The sequence below is a fragment of the Choloepus didactylus genome, assembly GCF_015220235.1.
Source record: "Choloepus didactylus isolate mChoDid1 chromosome 25 unlocalized genomic scaffold, mChoDid1.pri SUPER_25_unloc2, whole genome shotgun sequence".
NCBI classification, from domain to species: Eukaryota; Metazoa; Chordata; class Mammalia; order Pilosa; family Megalonychidae; genus Choloepus; species Choloepus didactylus.
In genome coordinates this window covers 4,114,897-4,138,544 of record NW_023637607.1, presented here as the reverse complement: position 1 = coordinate 4,138,544, position 23,648 = coordinate 4,114,897, and the positions used below count along the sequence as shown (strand labels likewise).

Genomic DNA, 23,648 nt, shown 5'->3' with positions numbered 1-23,648 from the left:
ACCACAGTCCCAGTAACAGAAGCACTTGATGAGGGAGGGCCTACCATTAGCCCCACTTTATAGGTGAAGCAACTGAGTCTCAGAGAAGTTAAGTAACAAGGCTGAAGCCATCCTGCAGGCGGCAAGGCTGGGATCTCGCACCAGGCAGTCTGGCTCAGGAGTCTAAGCTCTTATTCAATGTGCCAGGACAGAGAGCAAGAGCCCCACGCAACAGGTCTCAGTGCACAGTAGGGACTGGTTCATTCTGTGTGGCCTCAGCTGAGCACACAGTAGGGGAAATGTCTAAGAACTTCAAGGTAAAATCCTTGAATTCTGTGTGTGTGTCTAAGGGGGAACAGAGGAGTCCTTCAGGGACTGAGCATGTCACTGGAACATACTGGAAACACGGAACACCCATGTACCGTTGTGCAAGCTGAGGGCAGAGACTGTGGGAACCTAGTTAGGGGAATAAATGGGGTGCTGGGGCACGCACCGAAGAGGACCTCTGATCACCAGGATAGCCACACAGCACTCAGGGCCTGGTAGTCTGAGGCCAGCACCGAGTGGGACTATATGGGAATTCTGGGGACAACACTGTGGGAGAGCTCAGCCCATGGGTGAGTGCACAGGAAATGACTGCAACAAGCACAAAGCTGTTTCATGCCGAGTGTGGAAAAAGGGGTGAGGAGCCCCAAAACCAGAGATGACGTGACGCCACTTCCTGGAGCTGAAGGTTTATTAGGGGTTTGTTGGTCGGGAGTCATCAGTGCAGTGCTGCCCTCCCCTCAGGGGCAGGTCAGTCCAGTGTGTAGGCCCTGGGGGCCAAGGGGGACCGAGGGGGGTCACAGGCATAGCAGCAGGTGGAGGGTAGGGGAGAGGCCCCATAGGGCCCACACCCAGCCCAGTCCAGGGGCAGTTCCCAGGAGGCCTCAGGTGTGAGCTTGGGGGACCCTCTGCGAGATCCTCAGGGGTCTGCCGCCGAGCTGGAAGGGCCCTGGGGCAGACAGTGCCGGTGACGGAGAATCGATTTCTCCTCCTCCTGCAGGATAAGAGTGCCATGTACATGCATGTGTCACCCAGCATGGGACATGCCACTCAACACAAGTCCACGGTGTCACCCCAACATGCAGTACTCCTCACATGTACCACCTGGCACAGATCATGCCACCCAACACTTCAACCATGTCACCCCACCACGCGCCACCTAACACAAGGGCCATTCCAACAAGTGACATTTATACGTCAATCAAAATTTCCATCTCCTGACGTCTTTCCCCTAAAGAATGTTTCATCCCCAGTGTCAATGTGTCTCTCATCATGAACATCACTTCAGAAGCAGACTGGGCTTGTCAATATTGAGCACACCAGCCTTCATGTATGATATGAACGTGTCGTGCTACACACAGTGTCTCTTCTATGGTGTTTGTCACCCCATGTGGGTTACTCAACCCTGCAGTCACAAAACGCATTACCCCGTGTGTCTTCAAACACACTACCTTAATGTCACTGAAACCCCATGACCCTCCTTGGGTCTGTCAGCCACTGTGAGGTACCCACCACATACAAGCACACACATACACCACACAACTCACACACCAATGCCCGCCTTGCCCCACCGCTCTCCAAAATAGCCAGGGCCTGGGCAGGGCCTGGGCAGGGCCTGAGCGGCCCCCTCTCACCACCTCAGAGGCAGCGCTGGGGCTCGCGCCCTCGGGAGAGCCCCCCTCATCCCGTGAGCAGTCGGGTCCCGCGTCCTCCTCATACTCAGTCAGGCAATCCGACTCCTCCCCTGGAATTAGGGTTTGGGGGAAAGGTATGACATCTCCAGTCATATCTGTTCAACTCCAGGCCAAGTCCCACCCTCCTGGGGTCCCTTCAGCCCCTCACCATCAGCACAGCCATCAGAAACGTAGCTTGTGGGGGGCTCGATCCGCGACACGATCTCTGCCAGGTCAGTGAAGCCAGAACTGGGGCAGGCAAGCACCTGTGGGTGGTGTGAGGGTCTCAGGGGTCCACAGGGTCCTGGGGATCTGAGTGGCCAGGGGTGTCTCACGGGTTCAGAGGAGATCCTGGGGGGCTCTTGGGAGTCAGTGGAGGTCTGAGGGGCTCAGCAAAACCCCAGGGAAGTCTGGAGTCATCTGAGGTTGGGGAGGACCCGGGGGGGAAGGGGATTAGAATCTCTGGGGTCAGAGCGGCCCCCACGGGGGAGGGGGTTGTCACAGGCTTACATCCGAGCGGCGGCTCTCATTAAGGTCCGTAGACCTCCGGTCTGTGAGCATCTTCTCGATGATGTCGCCGCGGCTCCAGCCCCCAAATACGGCCTTCCCGTACTGGTAGCCCACATCCTGTAGGAAGTATGGAGACGGGGCTGTGCCTGTAACCTCCCCTGCTCCTCTCCTCTGCCTGCCCCTTCCCTGGCCCCTCAAAAGCCTCATGCTCTGGGGAGCTGGCAATTGAAACTAAATCGATTTCAGACTCAGCTGTATATGGCACAGTCACCAAAGTAACCCCCTCCAGCGCCCTTGCCAGACATTGCCAATAAAGCACTCCACGATCTTTCCTGTTTGGGGGTAGGAGGCTGCTATGAGGTGACAAAAAATGTTGGTGTGCAAAAAAACCTTATTTTAAGGTCTGCAAAAATTCTATATCAGTTGAGAGAGCCCTCATCCACATACACAGCAAACATCACTCATCAATCATTGCATATTTCCCCAATGAGCCCAGAAGTGGCATCAGACACTTTTACCCAGGGCTCTGGGCAGCAGCTGCCTATCAGTTTTAGTTGGTAGGGGCTATAAGGCATCTTTGATGGTCAGTGGCAAGTGCATATGCACTGCTACATGCTTCCCCCAGCCCTGTGGCAGACATCACTAATTCATCACCATCCTCATTCCCACCAATGCAGACCAGGCATTGGGCAGGGCAGCTGGCACGCAGTGAGAACATTCAATCGTATGTAGCAGATGCGTGGCCAACATTCCCTGCCACCCCCACTGCAAATGTCACCAATCAATCACTGTTCTATTTCCCACGGATCCAAGAGGGAGTCCTGGAACCCTGGCCCTCACAGTGCCCTGGGCTCTAAGTAACGCTTTGCGGAACCACCAGGCAGGCACTGCCCGCTCCTGCCTGCTCACAGAGATCTGGTCGAACTTCCCGAAGTCCATGGTCTTGAAGCAGTCAATGGGCGGGCGCAGGTACTCGCAGTAGGAGCTGGACTTGACCACCTCCAGCTGCCGCACGCAGGACACGTAGGCCAGGCGGGACTGGATCTCAGCCATGTCCGGGACCTTGACCTTCTCTGCCCAGGGGTTCAGCCGCTTCCACAGCAGCCACCAGCCAGACAGGCTGTCTCCGTAGGTGCTGAGGTCTGTCTCGTCCTGGCTTCCCACATCGATGGCAATGACCGTCTTGGCCCCCATGCTGCGGGCAATGTCCGCTGTGGGGCCAGGAAGGAGGTCAGTGGGCTGCTCCCTGACACCTGGGGCATGGGGCAGGAAGTTCAACCCAGTCCCACAAACACAGATCATCAAGCAAATGGTCACACCAAGAAACTATGCATACGACATGCCATCATGCAAATGGCATGGAAATAAACACGAATGAAGTAGAGGGGAGGGGGTCAGATTATGGGATTTGGGAAAGAGGGCCAGAGGAATGAGGGAGTGGGGGGGGGCAGAGGAACAACGTCATGGGGGGAAAAAAACAAAGTCACACATGTCAGGGACAGAGATGTAGAAGGACTGGGGCATGGGGACAGCAAGACAAAGGGTAGCAGGACCAGGAGCCAGAAAGGAGGGGATCAGAGAGGGAGGGGCGGATTGGAGACACAGGAGAAGGAAACTCAAACCCTGGGACACAGAGACCTGAGAAAGCAGACACAGAGACCTGGGAGGAAAGACACCAGAGGCCGGAGCCATCAGTTGGGGAAGAGGGCTAGGGAAAAAGAGAGAAAGAGACATTTGGGGGTAAGGGAGGGAGATCAGGGTCAGAATTGTGGCAGGGGAGAGATCAGCCAGAAAGAGGGACCAGGGATGGAGGACAAAGACAGGGACATGGGAGATCCAGGAACACAGGGCAGTGAGGTGGAGGAGGTGGGGAAGGTGGGCTGGTGGGCCGGCAAGGAGGGTGCTGGGCCAGGGGTCCATGTTGACATATCCGTGGACCCCTACATGGGTGCGAGCGGAGGTGGGGAGCAGGGTCTTGGAGCCAGGCCCGGGCCAAAAAGACAATGAGTCTCCATCAGACTCTGTGTATGGGCCCCTCATGAGCTTGTGTTTCTGGGTACACAGGCCCTTGTCCATGTGTCCATATGTCTTGCATGCAACCCCTCTCCACGGGGGAGTCTGTACATTTGTGAAAACAAGTCTCTGAGTGTGCTAATGCCTTCATACGTGCATCTGGCCCCAAGTATACTCATTTCCACCCCCATGTACTGAGATCCATGTGCATGTTTCTGTTTCCTGATGGGTCTTAGTGTGCCCACCCCCCTGTGGGTCTGTACATGCCTGCTCACACATGTCATTGAACAGGTGTGCGTCTGTACAGAGTATCTGTGACAGGAGTCGGCAAACATTTCTGTAAAGGGTCAGAGTGAATGTTTCTGGCCTTGCTGGGCATGTGGCCTCTGCCTCAACCACTCCACTCTGCCGCTGTGACATAGAAGCAGCTGGCAGACATGCAAATGGGTGAGCATGGCTGCGTACCAATAAAACTTTATTTACAAAAGCAGTCAGGGGACTAGATTTGGCCAGAGTTTGCCTACTTCTGCCCTACAGGAACCTGTAACTCATGTGTGTGTCTTTCTGCGTGGGCATGCTTCTAAGTACGTGAAATGTTAGGTTGCGACCTGCCCACATCACATCTGCAAGTGCCAAGTCAGTGGGGGTGAAAACTTACTCGGTCACGTGTGCCTGTTTTGTGTGAACACACATGTGCATGTCTGAGGGAGCATGTGGGGCGAGTGTAGTGTACTGGCAGGTGAGTGGACACATCTGCTCTTCCATGCATGTGTCTGAATACACATGTGTACAGGTACCTACCATGAGAGCCTCTGAGAGGATGTGTGTGTGTGAGCACATGAAGACCTGGTGTGCACACGTGAATCCACCCCGTTCTATCCACATGTACTTCTCTGTGCGTGAGTGGGAGTCTGTGGGTCTCGCTAGGTGTGTACAGGTATCTGTGTGCCTCAATGGGCAGGCGTGGGCGTCTATGTGCCTTGCTGGGGTTGTGTGGGCTTCTACATGTACCCATTTGTGTCTAAAACAGTGGGCTTGTGAACCGCCTGCATTTCTGCCCTTAGGCACACTTGCAAAACTGGGTGTGCATGTGAGTGTGTGCAGATGTCTGCATGTGCAGGAGCACCCCTGTCTGCAGTAGCTGCGTGTGCACCAAGGTCTACTGTGCACATCTTCTCTGTGCATGCATCTGCATGTGGGCCCAGCTGCTTGCGTGTCAGCGGGTGTGTTTGTGACTGTGCAAGTCCAGTGGGAGCCCTGGCGTGTGAATCTGCAAGCAAGCACGTGTGCGGGCAACCACTTGCCTGGCAGGTTGTTGATGTAGCCGCCGTCCATGAGGAGGTGCCCGTCCTTGGGGTCACACAGTGGGGGCAGGTAGCCCGAGAGTGTCATGCTGGCACGCACATACCGCCACAGGGAGCCTGCCCGGTGGGACACACAGACACAGATGTGCACAGACATGCTTAGAAGTGCTCAGAGGCCTGGCCAGCCCGGTGGGCTTGCTGACCTGGCAAGCTGCTAACATAGCACCCATCCACCAACAGGTGCCCGTCCTTGGGGTTGCACAGCAGGGACAGGTAGGGGCAGTAGGAGGCGCTGGCCTGGATGTAGCGCCACACGTGGCCTGTGGGGACGGTGTGAGAGGGTGAGGCGCCCAACTAGTCTCCTGGCTCCCCACCTCTAAGAACACTGAGGACAGACATACGTGGGGCCTCTGGGCATTAGCGGGTGATGGTTAGTGGTCGGCGAGCAGACCAGGTTAGACGGTCACTTGTGTTAACAATGCCCCAGATGCTCAGCTGGCCTCCCTGCAATCCCCATCCCAAATGTGGCCACAGCATGCTGTCATGGGGCTGGCAGGGGGGGAACCCACCATCTTTGTGGACACGCATGGCCGATGCAGTGATGTCTGTTGTCACATTGAAGTATGGCAGCCACAGGTCCTACAGGAATAGGGACCGAAGCAGTGGGGATTTGGGGACTGGAGCTGTGGGCAGTGGGAGAGGGAGGGCAAATAGAGTAAGTGGGTGGGCACACCTCAATCTGCTTGTCCTGGAAGACCCGGTGGATGCTGCGGTTGAACGCTGACCCCGTGAACATAGAGGTGACAGGGTAGGTGAGGTCCAGCACCGGCTCCAGCACCGAATTCATTCTCTGGGATCAGAGAGAGCATTGCCAGGGTCACCAATCAGAGGTGAGCAAGAAGCATCCAAGGAGAATGTAACCGAGGGCCAAACACCACTGAGGGCCTGTACCACTACCAAGGTGGGCGTTGAAGGTCCAGATTACTACAGCTGGGGGTTGGGGACCCGGGTCACAAGAGGGGATCATCCCAGGTCTCTGCGGAGCTGCCTGGCGTCTCTAACCAGATCCGGGTTTAACACCAGGGTCCCGGCAGACTGCGTGGGTTAGAGGCAGAAAGGGCCACCACGAAAGGGTCCCGACTGGGGGAGAGAAGAGTTGCCGGTCCCCTCCCCCAAACACACCTTGGCCCACTCGCGGGCCCGCTGCTTGGTGCGGCTGGCGCTGCGCTCCTCCGCATACAGAGCCCCGATGAAGGAGCCGATGGATGTGCCGCCCACCAGGTCGACAGGGACCCCCGCTTCTTCTAACGCCTTCAGCACCCCGATGTGTGAGCAGCCTCTGGAGGGAGGTGAGCCAACCGCGCACCGGGGATCCACTGGGCTTCGTCCCTGGAGACCTCCCCCCTTCCTTCCCGCCCTCACAAAGAAAAAGCTGCTGGCCGGTCCCCGCGGGCGGCTCGCGGGGGTGAGTTTCGCGGCGCCGTCTGGGCCCTCGCCCCGCCTCGGGGGGCAAGTCCCGCCCCCTCACCTGGCCCCGCCCCCGCCCAGCACCAGGGCGATGGTATTTCCCGTGAGCACTCGCGCCAGGCGGGAGAAGTCGCTGTGCCGGTCAGCGCGCCGGGAGAAAACCTTCTCGTAGAGCTCGTGCTGCAGTGGAGAGAAGCAGAGAGCAACAGCCATGAGGATGGCGGCGTGGGAGGAAAAGGGCGGGAGTCCCACGGATCCCCCCAGCCTCGACCTGACCGCCTGCGGTTCATCCCCCTTTTCCAGGCCCCGCCCCCGGGAAGCTGGAAGGGCCACCCACCCCTCACCAGCTTGGCGGGGCTGCGGCGCGAGAAGAGGCGGCGTGGGCAGCGCAGGTGCAGGTGGCCCGAGCACCAGCTGCGCATGTTTAGCCACTCGACGGTGCGCGTGGGGCCCGGGCCCTCCTCGCGGTGCAGCAGGACCAACTGCTTGAGGGCGCGCACCGCCGTATTCTCCAGCATCTGCTCCAGCTGCGGGGGACAGAGGGCCAAGGTCACGGCTCGTCCCCACCCAGCTGGCCTGGCTGGGGGCCCAGATCGCCCAGCCTGGGGGGGGGGGGTGGGTGAGGTCCCCGGACCTGGCCGAGGGTGGGTTCCTGGTCGCCCAGCCCCACGATGAGGATGCAGTCGGCCTGGCGCAGGCAGCGCACGGTCCACGGCGTCAGCGATGCGTCGGTCTGGTAGAGCACGATGCGGTGCGCGTCCTCCTGCTGGGCCAGCCACCCTGACAGCCGGAACTCTTGGATGCTGGCAGGGCAGGGGGAGTGTTACACTGGGGCTAGTCTGGGTCATATGCCCTCCTAGAGACCATGTACCCACTGCCAGGGGCGCTTAGACACCCAGGCCTCCACAACAGAAGTCTTCACCCTCCAGTGACTAATCATCTCATTTTCTCCACAAGGACAGGGAGGGTGGGGTGCCTGCTTCTTGGTTCACAGCCCAGAACTGGAACCCGGATCTGAAAGATTCCCAGGCTCCAAGCCCTCCCTCCACAGAATACACACCTATCCAGCGCAGATGCCCCCAGGCGGGCCCGGATGATGTCACTATTGAGGAGTAATGTGGGGCCTGGGGGTAGGGAAGGAGGATTAGGAGCCAAGACCAACAGAGCTGAGAGCCCCTCCTAGAAGAGAACCCCCAAACACACACACACACACACACACACAATGGCATGGGGCCCCACACCACCCCTCCCACAATGACCCACCCAGGCATCACCACTCATGGACCGATGGCCAGCCCCCCATGCCTGCTGCCCCCCTTCTCCACGCCCCTTCCCCCCACTGACCGATAGCTTGTAGGGCGTGCTGCAGCTCCAGTGTGAAGGCCACCATGGGTACCTCAGCACACACGGGCAGGACTGCCACTGTTGCCAGGTTGCTGGCTGGGTTGGTGAGCTCCGAGTGTGGGGGTACGCCCAGCCCTGAGCCTGCTCAGAGACCCCGATGGATGAGATTTACTGGGTCTGGAGGGGGAACCCTCCTTCTCCTCAAAAATCTCTGCCTCTTCCATTCTCCAGCTCCCAGCTGGCCTGGGTCCTTAGGCAGCTACAGTGAAGATCACGACCTCAGCTCTAGACCCAAGACCTCACCACTGTCTTCTCTTTTGATAAGACTTCGCTACTCAACCTTCCGTCTTAGCCCTCATCTCCCCAGTAGGATCCCCTACGCTTTCCTCAAGAACTCTACAACCACTCTGATTCTCACTTGTACCTACCAGAACTGATCTGCTCATTCGCCGCCCCTCCCTCCCATCTGGCTTTGTCTCTTCTGTCCAACAAAGGGACTTGAATGGAACACTAAGCAGAAATAAATCTTTTTTAAATCCATTTATTGCTTCTCAGCTTCTCTGCTAAAACCTTAGACCAAGCTCTCAACCTCCACCTCTTGCCTGGACCCTACAGTAGTCTATTCACTGATCTCCCCACTTCTACTTCATTTCCCCACCCTCCCACCCCACAAAATGCACTATTCACAGAGCAGCCCAAAGGCACCTTAAAAAACACCCTGCTTGGCGGAAAAATTTTGGTAATGGATGCGGCAGTGGTGGCACAACACTGTGAATATAATTAATACCAACTGCAGTATATACTTCAAAGTGGTTAAAATGGGAAATGTTATGTTGTATGTAAGTTACCACAATAAAAATTAAACAGACCACTCTGCTTAATCCATAGAGACAGAAAGCAATCTGTTGGATGCCAAGGGCTAGAGAGAGGGGAGAATGGGATGGGCTTAATGGGTAAAGAGAGGTTTGTTTGGAGAGATGACAAAGTTCTGGAACTAGACAGTGGTGATGGATGCACACCATTATGAATGTATTTAATGTCTCTGCATTTGACACTTTGAAATGGCTAAAACAGTAAACTCTATGTTATGTGTATTTTATCACGCACATGCACAGAAAGAACAGATCCCGCCCCCCGCCCCCAAGATGAAAAGCCTCCATCTGCCTCCGCTAACAGTCTGAATAAATTCAAATACAATTTCACAGGCCCTCCGTGACTTGCCCCCTGCCCCAATTTCTCAGCCTGGCTTATTCTCCTCGCAGTGCCTCCAAACCACCCACCCTGCATCCATAGCCTCTGAATTTCCCTTCCAGTCTGGTCCCATCTCATTTATCAAGTCTTGGTTTGCTTTCCTCAGAAGTCTCCAGCCTTCCCACCCTCCCCAAAGGACCAACCCTCTTTTGTTTTCTTCACGGTAGGCTTCAACGCCTGAAGTTATGCCCTTCCTATGTGATTTTTAAACGATGTCCTGCTGGGTACTGTGTTGATGCTCCCGGAAAATCTGCTTTTCTCCACCCAGAAGCTCTCAGAAGCCAAAGGCCTTAGCACCCCCGCCCCCACAGCTATTCCAGAATTATATCCAGGAAGCCTGGTCAGCCAGGTGGGAATGAAGGAACATTTACATGCATGACGCAGAACTGGAGGGGGGTGTGGTGCAAAAAGTGGCAGAACCTGTCACTGCCCACCCCCACCCTCACCACCTGCAGATGAGGCAGAAGCTTTCGGGGAAGTGTGCCGGTTTGAATGTATTGTGTTCCCCAAATGCCATTATCTCTGTGGTCTTGTGTGGGGCAGACGCTTGGGTGCTGGTTGGATTTGCTTGGAGTGTGCCCCACCCAGCTGTGGGTGATAATTTTGATGAGATGTTCCCATGGAGGCATGGCCCCACCCATTCGGGGTGGGCCTTGATCGGTGGAGCTATATAAATGAGCTGACTCAAAGAGGAAAGAGAGTGCAGCTGGGAGTGATGTTTTGAAGAGGAGCAAGCTTGCTAGAGAGGAACGTCCTGGGAGAAAGCCGGTTTGAGGCCGGAGCTTTGGAGCAGATGCCAGCTGCCTTCCTAGCTAACAGAGGTTTTCCGGAGGCCATTGGCCATCCTCCGGTGAGGGTACCCGATTGCTGATGTGTTACCTTGGACGCTTTGTGGCCTTAAGACTGTAATTGTGTAGTGAAATAAACCCCCGTTTTATAAAAGCCTATCCATCTCTGGTGTTTTGCATTCTGCAGCATTAGCAAACTAGGACAGGAAGAAAGGGGTGTAGAAGTTGCGCCACTGGTCCAGGGTCTCCGGCCCACCCTCCAGCACACAGAGACCCTGAATCCATTTCCCAGCTTTCCCTAAGCCACAGAGCCAGGTCCTGGGCTCGGTTCTTGTCCCCAGCAAGACTGGATTTTCAAAAACCACTTCCCAAGAGACCCTGTGCTCCAGACACTGCATCCCCCCACCCCCAGACCTTCGACTCCCTTTCCCAGTATGCTCTGGTCTAGGCCTCTTTTGCACCATTCACAGGGAGCCCAGCCACCTGGAACTAATCGCACGGCTTCAAGCCCCGCCCCCCACACGACCCATCCTCCAGACTCCATTAACCAGAATGTCCCGAGCCGGACTCAGTTTCCCAGAATGCACAGGAGCCCGAACTCCATCTCCCAGCATGCCTGGGGACCAGGACTCCCTCTCCCAACCTGCTCCAGGCGCAGGTCCACTCTCACCTGGGAAGGGTCCCTGTAGCTGCTGCAAATTTCCCAGGATCTTCTGGCTCAGCAGATGGATGAGACGGGTCACGACCTAGGGGTGTTGGCCCAGTGAGGCCAGCGGAGTGATTTGTGCGAGTCTCGCCTTTCTCTCAACGGGGGCTCCTAGCCGGGCCTCACCCCCATCCCACCCCAAACTCCTCCCTGTGCACTAGGCCCCGCCCCTCCCCAGATGCCCCGCCTCCACGTTGGGAGTCCCGCCCACTCCTGACCTCACCTGTGGGTACCGCCGCTTGATGTGGCCCAAGGTGCCCTCAGGGAGCTTGGCCAGCTCTGTGTCGCGCACCGCGTGCACTGTAGTGGCGCGTGGCTGCCGGGTCAGCGCCTCCACCTGTGGGCCCGCGCGCATGACTGGGGCTGTTTGGACCGGGAGGCCCCGGAAAGGGAAGGGGGAGGCTGACGGTAGGTGCAGGGAGGAAGAGGTACCGCCCATCCCAGAGAGTCCCCAAGACAGATGGAGGACGTCGGTCAAGCCTCACATCCTTGAGGGATCCACAACAGGATGAGGTCTCCCTCTTCAGATGGAGAGAGATCGGGGCTAGAGATCTGACTAGTCACCTGGACTAGAGGCATCCGCCCCACGGAAAGGAGCTGGGGGAAGTGAACTGGGGGAGATCCGATTACCCAGACTGCTGTGTAGGTGCGTGGGGCAACTGGCCTGGGGGAAATCAGACGTCAGTGGGTGGGGTGCACTCACCACACCGATGAGGTCCCCACGTCCATACTCGCCCACCAGCTCTTTCTTGCCACTGCCGCGCTGGATGACGCTGCGTAGGCGCCCATTGAGCACGATGTAGGTGCAGTCAGAGCGGTCACCCTGCCTGGGGTGCGGAGCAGGTCAGAAAGAGCCAGGACCGAGTCCCACGCAGGGCCCTAGTACGTGCTGGGTGGGGGTGGAGACTGCACCTGTACAACGCCCGACCGGCCTCCACCGCTGTCCAGTCAATGGCGAAGTCCATCTGCCGCACAAAGGATGACATCCTGGCGGCCACCGTGTGTGCTGCACTCAGTACCACACTGGGCTGAGCTCGCATGATCCTGCAGAAATGCAAGGGAGGGGTTGCAAGGGCCACTGGTGCCCTGGATAGCCCGGGGGGAATGCATAGGGCTGGTAAAGGCCTGGAGAGGGGGACAGGAAGAACTCAAACTGCCCCAGAAAAGCACTGGGTGGCCAGACCTGGGGGCTCCCTTCTGCCTCTCTAAGAGGGAAGTCAAGGAATGGGGTCCTAGGCCCGAGTAGAGTCGGGTGGGGACTCTGAGCACCACCCCCACCCCAGCCTCTGGCCTGGTCGTACTCATAGAAGTCGGACTTGGAGATGCGCAGGAAGGTACAGTCCCGCTGGGCACGCAGTGTAAAGATGAGGGGCTCGCCGGTGAGCACCGCCAGCTGCCCCACCAGCTCCCCCGGCTGCGCCACGAACAGGCACACATCCTCGGCCTTGTCTATCATGCGCTGGTAGACGTGCAGGCAGCCCCAGAGCACAAAGTGCAGGCTCACATCCTGTGGTGGCAGGGGCCCAGAAATGGGCAGAGAGTCAGGGCAGCACCCCTCCCCCAAAACTCACAGACCAGTGCACCCCACAGGAAACCATGAAGAAGGAAAGGCTGAAGAAGGGCAAAAGTGGGAATATAAGCTTTTGGGATGGTTCTGAGCTGAGCATCATGTAGGACTATTTAGCACCCAGGGCAGACACTACTGATGGATCACCAAACTCTGAGCCCAGATTTAGACCCAAGAACTCTTTTCAACATAGTCTGAGGCTGCAAGGACTAGCCTGGCTGAGCTTAAATCCTCTTTATTCATGCTGGTACAACTGGAGAGCCACATGCAAAAGAATCAAGTTAGATCCTAACTGTACACCATACATAAAAATTAACTCAAAATTGATCAAAAACCTAAACCTAAGAACTAAAACCATAAAACTCTTCAAAGAAAATACAGGGGTAAATCTTCATGACCTTGAATTTGGTAATAGATTCCTAAGCTACGACACTGATAGCACAAGCAACAAAAGAAAAAAATAGATTAATTCTCTTCATCAAAATGACAAACTTTTGTGCCTCAAAGAACACTACCGAAGGAGTAAAAACACAGCCCACAATATGGGAGAAAATATTTGCAGATCACATAATGGAAAAGGGATGTATATCTAGAATAAAGAGCTCTTACAACTCAATAATAAAAGACAAATAACCCAAATTAAAAATGGGCAAAGGATCTGGATTTCTCCAAAGAAAATAATATACAAATGACTTAAAAGCCCAGGAAAAGACAGTCAACACCATTAGCCATCATGGACATGTAAATGAAAACCACAGTGAGATACCACTTCACACCCACCAGGAGAGCTACAATCAAAAAGTCAGATAAGTGATATCTGTGGTGAAACTGAAACCCTAACACACTACTGGTGGGAATGTAAAATGGTGTGGCTGCTTTGGACAACCATCTACCAGTTCCTCAAAAAAGCAAGGCAGAATTACCACATGCACGGCAATTCCACTGCTGGAAAACAAACTTGTACACCAGTGTTCATAAAAGCATTATTCACAACAGCCAAAAAGTGGAAACATCCCAAATGTCCATCAACTGAACAATGAGTAAACAAAATGTGGTATATCTGCCCAATAGAATATTATTCAGCCATAAAAGGAATGAAGTACATGTTACAACCTAGAAAATCCTACGTGGTAAACGAAAGAAGTCAGCCCCAAAAGACCACACATAAGCTATATGACTCAATTTATAGTGAATGTCCAGAATAGAGAAATCTATAGAGACAGACAGGAGATTCGTGCTTGCTTAGGGCTCAGGGTGATGGGGAAATTGGGGGGGGTGGGTGATGAAAATGTTCTAAAATTGATTGTGGTGATGGCTGCATAACTCTGTGACTATTCTGAAAGCCGTTGAGTTGTATGCTTCAAATGGGTGAACTGTAAGGTATGTGAATTATATCTCAATAAAGCTGTTACCCACCCACCCCCACCCCTCTCCCCCCAAAAAATCCTCTTGGCTCCTTTCCACTTGGTCCCCTCCAGCCCCACAGACTTCCTTTTATTTTCTGGAGAGCAGCATGTTTCTTCCTAGCACGGGAAATTTGCATAAGCAGTTCCCTCTACCTAGACTGCCCTTTCTTCCTTATCCTTCCTCCTTAGCTGGAGCTCACTTCCTCAGAGATGCCGCCCTGCCTAACCCAGACTTCTAACCCGGACTTTGGAGAGCCAAGACCATCTCCTTTGCAGCACTAAATATGTATGACACAATGATTTGTGTCATCATTTGAGTCATGTCTGTCCCCCCCCACCTTCCCAAGGGCAGGGACCACACCATTTTTCTCATTTTCTCATCTCCCTAGCAAGCAGCTTGGGGCCTGGACACAGCGGGTGCTCAGTACACAGATGTTTCTCTCCTCTCTCACATGGCTGCCCAGCCATATGCCTTCCTGCTTCACCCCTTTATCAATAAGGAAATGTCACTGCCCAGAGACAGAAAGATTTCTTCCCTATCAACCACACAAACCTGTCTGGTTCCCAACAAAGCCCCAGCAAGTTAGGAGCCAGATAACTGGCTCTGTCTGTCCCAGGAGACAGACACTCATGCTGGAACCTTCTAAGACTTCTAAAATCCCCAGACTGTATTTGGCATACAAAAGGTTAAGTTCTAATATTAGGCTGTTGTTCATCATTGGATTCGGAAACATGTTTCTTTATTACAGGACTTCTCAGAGCCTCTGATGTGCAAATGATGTTCACTTGGACCTTCCAAGAAGGAATAAAACAGCCGGCATTTCCCAAACCTAATTGACTATGGATAACTGTTTGTAATATGGGTGCTCCATGAAACATACTTTGGGAAATGTTTGTGTAAAGCAGGGTTTCTCAGTGTTGGCACAACTGAACTTTGGACTGGATAATTCCGTTGTGGGAGGCTGTCTTGTGCATTGTAGCATCCCTGGCTTCTCCCCACTAGATACCAGTAGCAGCCCCCAAGTTGTAACAATCAAAAATATCTCAACATTGCCAAATCACCCCTGTTTGAGAACCCCACAAAAGAGCTGTCCCTAACAAACTCCTGGAGATCTTCCAAGAAGCCTCAGGTGGGTGCAGACCCACCTGGTCCACTGGTGGGCCAGGGCAGGGTTGAGCCCAACAGTTGCCCACATAGGTGTGGTCCAGGAGCCCCTGGAGGAACCAGTGTGACCAAACTTCCTCAGCCTGTTTCCCAAGGGCCAGAAACAGTGAGCAAAGCCTCAAGAAACTTCCTCTCCAGAAAGCAGCCCAGCCCTACAATGTGATAGCAGAATTAACTGATTAAGTGACATCTCATGACCCCAGCCAGCTGACAGGTGGGACCACATTCCCCAGCCCAGGCTTCTCTCCCCTCAGGCCGAGGTGGCGTGGGCAATGCGGTGGTCTCACGGCCTAAATTGTAACCCCTGTCCCTACATGAGCTGCTGCAAAACTTCCTCTCCTCCTACCCTTTTGCCCTTTCAAACCTTATGCTTCTCAGAACTGGATGTTTCCTCTTTAATCTGCATGACAATCCTACTGGGTAAGTACTCTCATTACCCCCATTTCCCAAATGAGGAAGGTGATAAGGTTCTAGGTAACTTGCCCAAGATCACATAGGGAATCAGGGCAGAGTCAGGATTTCAACTCTGACCCATCTCACTACACACACATTCTACTCTCTAGCCTTTCCTGACTGTGGGATCAAGACTGGGCCACCCTTCTTCTGTCTTAGCTTCCCACATGGAAAAGGGAGGTATGAGCAGGGCACATGTTCCTACACCTCCTGGGTGCTGCAGGAGCCCAGGAAATCCAGTCCCTGAGGCTGGTTGCCTGCTTCAGAGTCCAGATTCCAATTTGTGTTCATTCATTGCACACCTTTCCCAGCAGGGGCCGAGAGTTATGAGGAGGAGGCAGGGTGTATCTTAGAATTGTTAGTTCAGAAAATAGAGATTACAGGAAGGGTAAGGGAAGGTAAGAGTGGGCTAAGGGTTGAAAACCTAGGGTAAAAGGTTCAAGGGCTGGAGGTCAAGGGTTGATAGGTCCAGAAGACACAGGGTGAAAGGGCTGGGGATCAGAGTGAAAGGATCCAAGGGTCAGGGGTTGGAAATCATAAGAAAGAAAGGTCTACATGTTAGGGGTGGGGGTTCAGTCATAAGGTCAAAGGTCAGGGGCTAAAGGTCAGAATGCAAGATCTTGGGGTCAGAGTCACATGCTTAGAAACCAGGGCTCAGCTTCACCTGGTCCCCTTGGCGGGCAATGATGGTGCCAGCTTTGGCGTGATGCAGCAAAACGCGGCTGTTCAGGAGGGAGGAGTCCTGGGGAGGAAAGATGGGGCTTGAAATGGCCTGGCAAGGCCTCCTATCCCCCCACCTTATACCCCTCCTGCTCCCCCTTTGCCACCCACCTCAATCCGCATCAGCTTGGCCAGCTCCCGCTTTGCTGCCTCAAAAATGCTGCTCGTCTGGCGGCCTTGGTAGGGTCCAAAGGGACAGCCACCAGTGGCCGATTCATCCTCGCAGTAGCTGTACTCACAGGCGCCTGCTGGCTGCTCCCGGAGCTCCTGAGTGGGGGTCTGTGGGGGGCAGGGCCTGTGACATCCCCACTCCCATCCCAGCCACCCTCCTCAGGGGCCTCCACCCTTGGCTGGACCAGATGCTGGCCAAGGAGGGGATAGGAAATGGGAGTGGTGAGGGCAGGGAGAAGCGTGCAGGGCCTTACCCGAGCCGGGGCTGCCTGGGACCCCCCGGAGGCCTCTTCCTGCAGGGACACGGAGATCCGGCCGCGCTCATATGCCATGTCGAAGTCCGAGCGGGGGCCGCCCTGCAAGCCTGCAGGTGGGCAGGGGGTAGTAAATGTAATACAGATGAGAAACCATACTGTGGTCTTGAGACAGGCCTCTACCTTTGTCCCTATGCCATACATGTGGCAGACATGACTAATCGATTACAGGACTCTTTCTCTCAGAATCCTTCTCACCACCTTGGGAAGCAAAATTGAGCACCATCTCAACATATACCCACAGAACACACATGAGAAAAGGCTGACAGTATTCCTGTTTCACTGAGAAGGCAATCAAGGCTCCGGCAGGCAGCAGAGCCTGGATTCAAACACAGAGGCTCTCCCGACCCCCCACCCGAGCATCCCCACACCTGAGATATCCACTGGCATGGAAATGCAGCGACTCAGCAGAGGGGCCGAGGAGCCTTCCAGGGATGTGGGCTTCACTGGGTCCCCTGGGGGAGACACATGTTTAGGCTCCAGTCCTTCAGAATTACTGGGTTCAGAGCTAGGATTAGGGGGTAGGAGGCTGAGGGACCTGAGCAGGGTCAGCTTGAATCCCTGGGGATGCAGGGACTAGGAAAAGAGATTCCAATGGGTATGGGGGTCCCTGGGGCACCCACCTGCCAGGAATCAGGCTTAAATACCCAACTAGGTCTGGGGGTCCCTGGGGAACTTAGGCAGGGATAAGATGGGGGAACTGAGAAAGGGAATTTCAATGGGACTGAGGCCAGGGGTTCCTGGGAGATTGGTCTGGACTGGTCTTGGGTGCCTGCGAGCCAGGCAGGGGTAGCCTTGGGTACCAGCAGGTCCAGGCAGTAGGGCCCCAGTGGGGTCGGGTGGCCGGCCAGGGGTCTCTTTCGGTTCCTCGGTGGTTGAGGCGCTAACCATCCGCTTGGAGCCACGCACAGGGCTGGTGCGGGCTGGGAGGCCGGGGCTTGGGAAGAGGCGGAGTGGCTGGATCTCCTGAGGGTGGGAAGCAAGCTTGCGGCACTGTCCTGAGTCACCGGGTGGCCCCCTCAGTCGCCTGTGCCTTCACCCCAACTCACGTGGCTGAAGAGCTCATTGGTAAGACCCAGGTAGTTGTGAAGTGCCAGGAAGGTGACCCGCTGCAGCCTCACCATGATGATCTGCAGGGAGGTGGGGCGAACAGGATCAGGAAAGGGGAGGTGTCAGGGGCGGGGCCAGGAGGCCACAGAGCCCAAGGAGGTGAGGGGCCAGAGAATCAGCAGGGGGAAGCTGGGACCCAGAACTAAAGGGGGTGGGGGATCAGCTAGGAGAAGGAGGGCTGGGGCAGAACCAAGGCTGGGAGTGGTAAGGGGCTGGGCAGAGCCAGGTAAAAGCTGACACTGGGGGTGGAGGAGCCAGGAGAAATGAGAAATTAGGAAATGGGGTGGAGGCAGTTCATGGGAAGGGTTAGAGCAGGCCCAGGGGGACTGGCTGCTCAGAGCTGATAAACCCAAGTTAGGAGGCCCACCAGCTGCTGGGTGCCAGCACCCTGGTGCCTGAGATGGAAGGGTGGGGACAATGGAGGTCCACCGACCTGCACAACGCGCACCAAGCTCTCAGGGTACTTGGTGAAGACAGTGGAGAAGGCCTCTACTGGTAGCCGCAGCACCGTGGAGTCGCGGGCCGCCCGGGCAGACACTGTGCGCTGGGGATGCTGGTGACCCTGGGGGAGGTGGGGTCAAGGGCTGTGACCCTGGCTTCCAGGGTCCCTTCACCGCTTCCCGACTACCACCCACAGCGTCAGGAACGTATCAGGGAATGGGGCTCCAGAATGAACTGTGAGCTCTGGCTACTAACACCTGCTTGGAACCCCAGATCTGGGCCCCTCAGTCCCCAGTGTCCAGCCCCCCAGTCCCAGCCCTTCTTTTGGCCCATGTCCCCTGGTGTGCCCTCATTCCCCAGGCTCCCCCTTACACCACACACTAGTTACTCACGGTGATGACGTCTAGGATGCTCAGAAGGCTGTTGACACTGTCCCCGGGGACCACTTCCTTCACCACACACTCTTTCCCATCCTGAGACACAAGGGGCCACTGACTAGTGCTGACCCCACCTTGTTACCAAGCATTCTAGGCCAACCCTGCCACTGATCATACTCACCCCAATGATCATTGATAACCCCCCTCAACTGATCCCAGAACCCACTGAGCCTTTGGACCAGCACCCCTTTCCTGTCCACCACTAACTCTAACCATTGACCTCACTGACCACCCAAATGCCCACAGCCACCCCTCCACTGACTCCTCGCCCCACATCTCAAAAGCCCACCAACCAGCAGTGCCCATCCCTGACAGTCACTGTAACACTGACCAGCCTGCCGCTCTCCCCATTGGCTACCCTCTGTCCACCCCTTGAGGACTGCCCCATGGTTCCCAGTGGGCGGTCAACTCACAGGCCCAGGCAGACAAAGCTCCAGCAGTCCGTCCTGTACCACGTAGATGCTGGCATCCGGCTGGCCCGGCCGGAAGACATAATCCCCCTGGCCGAGCCGCTGGAAGACCATGTGTCGGCAAAGCTCCAGGAAAAGTGGCTTCTCGAAGTGGCCCAGCACCCTGTTGGCAGTCGGGGTGAGGGATGCAGGAGGTCAGGTCAGCCCCAGGCCCTGAAGAACCTCACCCACGCCTGCATCCCCTGGCACTGACCGGACGTTCTTGAGCATGTAGAGCACCTCAGAGGGCAGATGGGAATTGGCCAGGTCACCCTCTGTCAGGTCAGCCTCAAGCACTGCAGGTGGGGGCTCCTTCCGCTGCAGTGTTGGCGTTTCTTTCTGGATGCGCAGGATCCTGGTGGGAGGGGAGGTTGTAGAGCAAGGAGAGGGCTCAGGCAGGCCTGAGAACACGACCCTCCCTCATCATCCTTCCCCCAGAGCAGCAAACTTTGGTCCATGGGCTAAATCAGGCCCACCATCTATTTTTGCAAATGAAGTTCTATTGGTACACAGCCAAGCTAGTTCATTTACGTATTGCCTATGGTTGTTTTCATGCTACAACAAAAGGGTAGGTTAGTTGTAACAGTGACCGGAGAAAGCCTATCTGGTCCGTTATGGAAAAAAATCTGCTGACCCCTGACATGAAGCCCTGAGATAGCCCTGCCACTTGTCATAAGCTCCTGAGATAGATCATCTAGAGTAGGCAGACCCCTAATATAGCTTCCAAGCTATGGGCAGACCCCAGAAAATAACACCTCTGCTGATCATGGATTCCCTGAAATCGCCTGTCCAGTAGTCAAAGACCAGATACTAGATACAACCTTTCTGCTTTTTGAAAAGATTCCTCAGATAGTTCTCCCTCCAGATCACAGAGAACCCGGAGACAGCCCACATTACACGTGGAGAGTCCAAACAGGGCCTTCTGCTAACCGTGAACATGGGAAAGTCCTTCCCCCCAGGTTTGATTGAGCACTCAAAGAGCCCCCCACTGGTCATAAAGCCTCTGATACACTCTCTAGTACAAGCAAACGCCTGAGATAAGCTCCGTGATATGTAAAAATCCAAATTAGTTCTTCTGATCAAAGAGATCCTTGGGAAAGCCATTCCTCAGAGCACAGGGAGCTCTGGGATAGTCCTCTAACAGTCATCAAACCATTGGGGTAGCTCCTCCAGGGTGTGCAGGCACTGGAGATAGTCCTTATGATTTAGGGAGACCCTACATATAATCCTTAACTGATTATGAAGATCTTGGAGACCCGAGATAACCCTCTAGTATGTGGGAAACCTTAAAGACAAACTTTCAAATAGATCTCTGAGATAGCCCTATGATATAAGGAGATCTTAGGGACAGCTCTCAACTAATAGATCCTTGGGAAAGTCCTCCTCATAGACCCTGACAGAGCCCTTGGCTGATGATAGGGACCCCTGAGATGTTCTTCCTACATTTGTGGGGATAGAAAACCCTTGAGCTGGCTCCTGGGAAGAGAAATCCCTGAGACAGCCTCCTTAGTGTGGGAAGAACACTGAGGGGGGTGATGTAGAGAGAGACCTTGTAATGTAGTCAGATTGCTAAGGCAGCTCCTGGAGTTCTCCAGCAGATCATAGAGACCCCTGAGATAAACCCAATGGGGTACCCTGGAATAAACTTTTTCCTGTGAGGAGACCTACAAGATAGCCTACATGGAGATACCAGATATATACCCTAAATATGGGACAAGACCTCTGAGATGGTGGCTGGGGAGCAAATACCTCAGAGGTATTTGGTAGAGGAACATCGCTGAGCTAGACCTCAGGGAAAGAGAACCCAGAGAGAGCACTGACATAGACCCCCAGAGGTCAGCCCTGAGGTGGCTTGAATTGAGAGGCCTCTCAAGACAGCCCATGGGATCCAAAGAACCCTGAGACACACCCTTTGGTGAGGGCTGGTCCCTCAAAAAGCCCCTGAGATAGCCCCCAGCCCCAGGTAAAGCCCAGCAAAGCCTTACTTCTTGGCAATGTTGAGCATCTTAAGTTTCTTCTTCATGCGTGGCCGGGAAGTGGTGGAGACTGAGGCATCCACCAGGGAGGAAGTGGATTGTGACACCTGGGTGGGTAAGAGGATGGAGAGGGGGGAAGATAGGTCAGCTACCAGTGCAGACCCTGGGGGAGAAGCGGGGCCAAATCCAGGGGGCCTTAGCAAGAAGGGGAGGAGGGTTTCCACTGAGAAGTGTAACTAGAGAAGGGATAGGGTCTCAGTATGGTCAGCGCGACTCCAGGAATCTTGGCCTCACCTTCCGCATAATCTTCCGGCCATAGAAAAGCACTTTGTCCCGCTTCCGGAATCGATAACGGGGGCCTTCCGGGGCTGGGGTTTCTGGGGATAGATGAAGAGGGGGCACTCTGAGCTCCGCGCAGCCTCCACGCGGCCCGAGGTGGAAAGACGACCCTGGCGTTTTAGCTCCCCACAGCCCGACCCCACCCACCCCACCCCGGCAGCTTCCCCAGAGAGGCCCTCCGGGTCCTACTTGGCACTCGCAGCCTCCGCACCAGCAGCAGGATGAGCACGGCCGTAACCATCACGGCCACTCCGGCTCCGATCATCACGCCCAGCACCTGCGGGATGAACGGCACTGGCAGCGCATCGCAGGCCCGCCCCGCCGAGCCCTGCCCGGGGTCCGGGACGTCCCGGACCCCATCCCACTCCGCCTCCTCTGCCCCCGAGGAGGTCGCAGCTAGCCCAAGCCACGGGCTCCCCATCCGTAGAATGGGCCGCGCGGCTCCCTCCCCGGGGGCGAAACTCTTCGCAGAGGTTCGGCGGCCCGCGGTGCACGCCGGGAAGCGTAGTTCCACCTGAACAGATGCAGCCGCGTTCTCGCGGGACCGCGAAGATGCGCGCTGAGCACGCCGGGAGTTGTAGTCCCCGCGGCGTCGCACAACCCCAGCGCTTACCATGCCGGTTTGCAGCGGAGCCTCCATCAGCTGCTTCAGGCTGGGCGGCGGGTCTGGGGGCTCGGAGTCTTCGGAGCCGTGCGACGTCGACTCGGTGCGACGTAGTCACTCTGGGCCCGCCCCTCTACTGCCGGAAGCCCCGCCCCCTGCGCACCTGAAACCGGGGCCGCTTTTCTGCCCGGCAGGTGGCGGCTCGAGGGATGCTGCGGGGAAGAGGCGTCGGGCAAGCTGACGTCAGGACCCGGGCCAGAGTTGAAACGGGGCAGCGGTAATCCTCTGCCTCTCTTCGCCGACTCACCGGGCAGACTAGACGCCCCGCCCGTCCAACCCCACCCTGGGGCCAAAGGGCAGCCAGCCGGACACCCACTTGTCAGCAGCCTGCGCGGGGGTCCCCGCAGAGCTCAGGCCCGTAGGCATGTACCCCATAAGCGCCCTCCGGCCCCTCCTGGGAGTGGGGGGGCGCTTTCCGGCCCCTGCCCTGCGGGGTTGGTCAATCCTGACCAACCGACCCCTGGGTCGCACCCTTTCCCCAAGACCGGAGCCACACCCTAGAAAACGGGTTCACGGGCCACAGCGGTACGCCAGTCCCCGTACCCCGTTGCTGGCGGCTTCCCCAGAAAGGGTCTTGAGGTGTTACCGGGCCCTCGGACGCTCGGGGTAGGGCTGGGCTCGCTGGAGATTTACGATCACGTAACAGTAAAGTTACGGCGTTTCGGAGAGTGCGGAGCATCACTGGGACTCCACGAACGATGCTGGCAACATAGCTAGGAGACGTAACCAAGGATGCTGTAGGTAATGGGGGCAGTGGAAAGTTACTGAGAGATTAGATTCTGGCGAATCCAAGACCACCACGGGGGAAAAGTGAGGACTCGGTGGGCCTGTCCTTGGGATTCCTCGAGTTTGACTTCGGGCCTGGGGGCGGCGCCCGGCTCCTTGGAAGATACTGATGAATGCTGTAATAGTACTGGGGCTTTTCTGGGAGACTGAGGATGTTTCTGGCGCCGCTAGAGTATTAATGGAAATTTGGGGGTAACGAAGTCCCTTTCCACCCCAGGGAGCACCTGGCTACAAGCGGAAACACCTGCCGGTAACTGAGGGGGATGGGAGCACTAGAAAGTGGGGAGCTACCGGGAATGGAAGAAAAAGCAGATCTTAGGAAAATCGAGGGCGCACTAACGACTTCCGAAGGGACGTCCCAGAGGGGCCGACGCAATCCCGGACTCACCCAGGGGCCACAGCCGGGGTCCAACCTGCGCCAACCCGGCTGGCGTTCCTCCCAGCGCCGGGGCGCGGCCCCTTTAAATTACTCGCCAAAGGGCGCGCCGCAGCCCCGCCCCCGCCCGGCCAGGGCGATCTCGCGCCGCCCACCCTGCCGACTGCCGCGGCGCCTTAAAGGGGCGGCAGTCC

General features: G+C 56.0%; 1 protein-coding gene across 3 annotated transcripts; it reads right to left on the bottom strand.

Moving 5' to 3' along the window:
* Nucleotides 1-697: 697 nt before the first annotated feature.
* PNPLA6 (patatin like phospholipase domain containing 6) lies at nt 698-23,526 on the bottom strand. Of its 3 annotated transcripts, XM_037824347.1 has the most exons (35): nt 23,467-23,526; nt 22,836-23,027; nt 22,242-22,444; nt 21,818-21,905; nt 21,584-21,666; nt 21,299-21,396; nt 19,528-19,668; nt 19,278-19,437; nt 18,820-18,900; nt 18,420-18,548; nt 17,926-18,006; nt 17,680-17,842; nt 17,248-17,331; nt 16,817-16,926; nt 16,503-16,670; nt 16,336-16,413; nt 12,382-12,587; nt 11,993-12,124; nt 11,784-11,907; nt 11,304-11,417; nt 11,045-11,120; nt 8,336-8,476; nt 8,052-8,115; nt 7,626-7,794; nt 7,336-7,518; nt 7,053-7,171; nt 6,707-6,863; nt 6,258-6,374; nt 6,094-6,163; nt 5,525-5,641; nt 3,117-3,418; nt 2,208-2,324; nt 1,867-1,963; nt 1,659-1,768; nt 698-1,018 (listed from the first exon to the last, which is right to left on the bottom strand). In XM_037824347.1, the coding sequence occupies exons 3-35, from the start codon at nt 22,266-22,268 to the stop codon at nt 944-946; spliced, it is 3,981 nt and encodes a 1,326-aa protein (XP_037680275.1). In that variant the 5' UTR covers nt 22,269-22,444; nt 22,836-23,027; nt 23,467-23,526; the 3' UTR covers nt 698-943. The 3 variants fall into 3 exon arrangements, with proteins under 3 accessions (XP_037680275.1, XP_037680273.1, XP_037680274.1); XM_037824345.1 differs by lacking the exons at nt 22,242-22,444; nt 22,836-23,027; nt 23,467-23,526 and having other exon boundaries at nt 21,818-22,126; XM_037824346.1 differs by lacking the exons at nt 22,242-22,444; nt 22,836-23,027; nt 23,467-23,526 and having other exon boundaries at nt 1,662-1,768; nt 21,818-22,126.
* Between the last annotated feature and the right edge of the window lie 122 nt (nt 23,527-23,648).